This window comes from Cynoglossus semilaevis, chromosome 12 (genome assembly GCF_000523025.1).
Source record: "Cynoglossus semilaevis isolate Cse_v1.0 chromosome 12, Cse_v1.0, whole genome shotgun sequence".
In the NCBI taxonomy this organism is placed as follows: Eukaryota; Metazoa; Chordata; class Actinopteri; order Pleuronectiformes; family Cynoglossidae; genus Cynoglossus; species Cynoglossus semilaevis.
The window spans coordinates 8,742,946-8,746,160 of NC_024318.1; the positions used below are offsets into that span (position 1 = coordinate 8,742,946).

Genomic DNA, 3,215 nt, shown 5'->3' on the forward strand with positions numbered 1-3,215 from the left:
TATGTATAATTTTGATAATGGAAACCAAAGAATTTTAGGTTTATAAAATTATATTTTCATGAAAAGTCATATGATTATATGGGTATGCCTTAATGTTAAATAATAAAAAAAGCAAAAAAGTTTAATATTTGACTTTTATGCTCATTTTTTGCACCTCTACTAATACAGATAATAACACCACGACATGTAGTATTGTCTGTCTTTGCCCCTCCCAGTTGATAATAGTTAATTGCTGCTTAATCTCAAACTATTTTTATTTATTTAACAGAATTAACTTGTTTTTTTTTTTTTTCAGGAATGGCACCAGTATTGCAGAAATACGATTTGTTACTACATGAGCAGGCCCCCTAAACCTTCACTTGTAATCTGCAATATCTGATCGTTATTACTGGTAAATTCTGTGGTAAAACATTGATATAATATAGGGAAACCAGAGAGAGAGACAGTCTTCCTTCTTTAATTGAGTTTATTATATACACTGTTCACGATCTCTGTCATCAAAACAGACATGACGATGACAAAGATCAACACGTTGATTCAATGAAACAAAAACAAGAAGTGACTGAGACTTCTACGTCCTGTCCTAAATTAGATCCTGTCCGATCATGAAATGTAATGTGAAGTTTCACCTATTGAGAAATATATCCACAAATGCTCCCTTTCACCTGAAAATCCACAGATTATCTTAATCTACAACAGACTGTACAATATGGTAAGGATGAAGCACATGGAATAAGAAATAAGAAAAGAATCCCTGGGTGATAGGAAGAAAGTAAGAGCATGGTATGTTCACTGTATGTATTATTGAGCTAGATGATTATTTTGGATTTGACCGACCCCGACCGGAGAACGCAGCAGCTGTAAGACATGAGTGGTTCAATGTATTGAGTTCTGTAACTGTTTTTCACTTTTATGCACAAAAACAGGGAGAAAGAAAAAAAAATGCAAAAAGGAAAATAAGAAAACAAAAACTAAGATTTAATTAAGGTTAAAAAGTTTCCAGTTCTTTAAATTATTTTTTTTTTTGTAACAAGTGCAGGCTGCACATGTTACAGAATAAGACTTTATAGTAAAAAAAAAAAACTTAAAACATGTCCTTCTGAAGCCAAGCTTTTTTTTCCTTTTTTTTTTTTAGCAGTAATTACATCACGTGGTGAGTGAGTCACTGACCAAAATACTGGATCCTGTTATACTGTAGCACCATTAGAAAATAAAGCACTGAGGTTAAGGCACATTCACAGCATTGAAATAAAACCCTGCGACTTCAGTGCTGAAAAAGTGTTCTTTTGCTGTGCATTTTAAATTTGTTTTTATATAACATTACTAAAGAAGAGGTATGACCTGTAGTAGTTGGTGCATCTCCGCTGCACCAGTCATTTGTTTTTATTTTTCCCTGTATGTTTGACACAGACTAGTGTTATTTCCTCTCACTCCACTGAACATCCTTTGGCTTCTGTGATTGTTTTGCTTTACAGGCAGTGTTGTGTGCAGCTCTGCTAAAAATCATTGTTAATCTCTGACCCTTAACTATGTCTTTCTGTTTAAAACCACATTCAGTGACCAGCGTTGGCGTTCAGACGTCTGGGAACGAACAGGCTGAATATTTAGACAATGAGCTTTTTGGGCACTTCCCAGGTGAACTCTGGTCGACCAAAATGTCCGTAGCAGGCGGTTTGCTGGTAGATTGGCCTCTTGAGGTTCAGTTCTCTGGAGGAGGATGTTGAAGAAGAAAGGGAGTGAGAACCAAAAAAGGTAAAAAAAAAAAAAATATATATATACATTGTTAAATATTTGTTTCATTTCATACGATGAAGAAAATGTGTTATATAGAGCTTTGAATTCGACCAGTAATGTTTTGACATCTGAAAGTTTTCTTTAGTGGTGTATACAGCTCAAAAGCGTATTTGACTCCCTCTTGTGGAAGTGTAGAGAAAATGCAGCTCACATGAGCTAATCTAAAATCGACTGCACTTACTGAAGTATAAAAAAATCGAATATATATGTGTGTGTATATATATATATATACATATATATATATATATATATATATGTATATATATATATATATATTACCATTTGCAATAGTAGCAATTGTAATAGTACAGTTCAAAGGTCACATAAATAATTTTTACCTGACAATAACTCCTGGCCGCAGATCAAAGTTCTTGTTGACGATGTGGAGGAGCTCTTTCTCTGTTTTCTGGGAGGATCCGTAGGTGAACAAGGACACAGACAGGGGATGGGCCACTCCAATAGCATAAGAAACCTGTGACATGGCCAGACAGGAAGAAAGGAAACATTTCAAACTGGAGATTAATGTACCTGCCCTTCTTGTGTTTGTCTGTGGTTGTGACAGTGACACTCACCTGAACCAGAACTCTCCTGCACAGTTTGGCTTTGACCAGAGACTTGGCCACCCATCGTGCAGCGTAGGCAGCTGAACGATCCACCTTTGAGAAGTCTTTGCCGGAGAAAGCCCCACCACCGTGAGCTCCCCAACCTCCATACGTGTCTACAATGATCTTCCTTCCTGTCACACCAGCATCACCCTGATGGATGAGGAAATTGTAAGTGTTGGATCCTTTTTGTTTGTAAACATTATTTGTGGGTAACGTTAAAGTGCAGTTCACCTGAGGTCCTCCAATGACGAAGCGGCCGCTGGGCTGAAGGTGGTAGATGGTCTTGTCATCCAGATATTTGGCAGGAACCACAGCGCTAATCACCTGACGATCAATCAGAGTCAGAAGAGATGTTCTTAGTTCTGACACTGTTGGATGATGATGAGGTTTGTTTAAGAGGATACTGCTGTTTTACCTTGTTCTTCAGGATTTGTTTCTGCTCCTCCAGCGAGATGTAGTCGTCGTGCTGGACGGAGATGACGATGGTGTGAACTCTCTTTGGAATCACAGCACCGTCCTTCTGCTCGTAGTGCACTGTCACCTGTAGGACAGACAACACGTCAGTAGCTGTGACGCAGGGTTCCAAAATGACGAGCTGTTGACTCTCTCTGTTTCTCACTGTTAAAGCTAACGGTGTGACAACCTCACCTGTGTTTTTGAGTCAGGACGCAGCCAGGGCACCGTGCCGTTACGTCTGAGTTCAGCCATCTTTGAGTTGAGCTTATGTGCTAAGACAATGGTGAGAGGCATGCACTCCTCAGTTTCATCTGTGGCATAACCAAACATCAGACCCTGTGGAGAGGAAGGAGGGAAAGA

General features: G+C 38.5%; 1 protein-coding gene across 2 annotated transcripts in view; it reads right to left on the reverse strand.

Moving 5' to 3' along the window:
• Positions 1-448: 448 nt before the first annotated feature.
• mat1a (methionine adenosyltransferase 1A) overlaps positions 449-3,215 on the reverse strand; it is a 5,612-nt gene continuing 2,845 nt past the window's right edge. Inside the window, exons 5-10 of one of the 2 annotated variants that reach the window (XM_008321919.2) lie at positions 3,048-3,191; positions 2,815-2,940; positions 2,631-2,723; positions 2,367-2,549; positions 2,133-2,266; positions 449-1,707 (exon numbers count right to left, since the gene is read on the reverse strand). In XM_008321919.2, coding sequence (XP_008320141.1) covers positions 1,605-1,707; positions 2,133-2,266; positions 2,367-2,549; positions 2,631-2,723; positions 2,815-2,940; positions 3,048-3,191 — 783 coding nt within the window. In that variant the 3' untranslated portion in view covers positions 449-1,604. Of the gene's footprint in view, positions 1,708-2,128; positions 2,267-2,366; positions 2,550-2,630; positions 2,724-2,814; positions 2,941-3,047; positions 3,192-3,215 lie in introns of those variants that run through there. The other variant, XM_025060718.1, reaches the window with a different exon arrangement.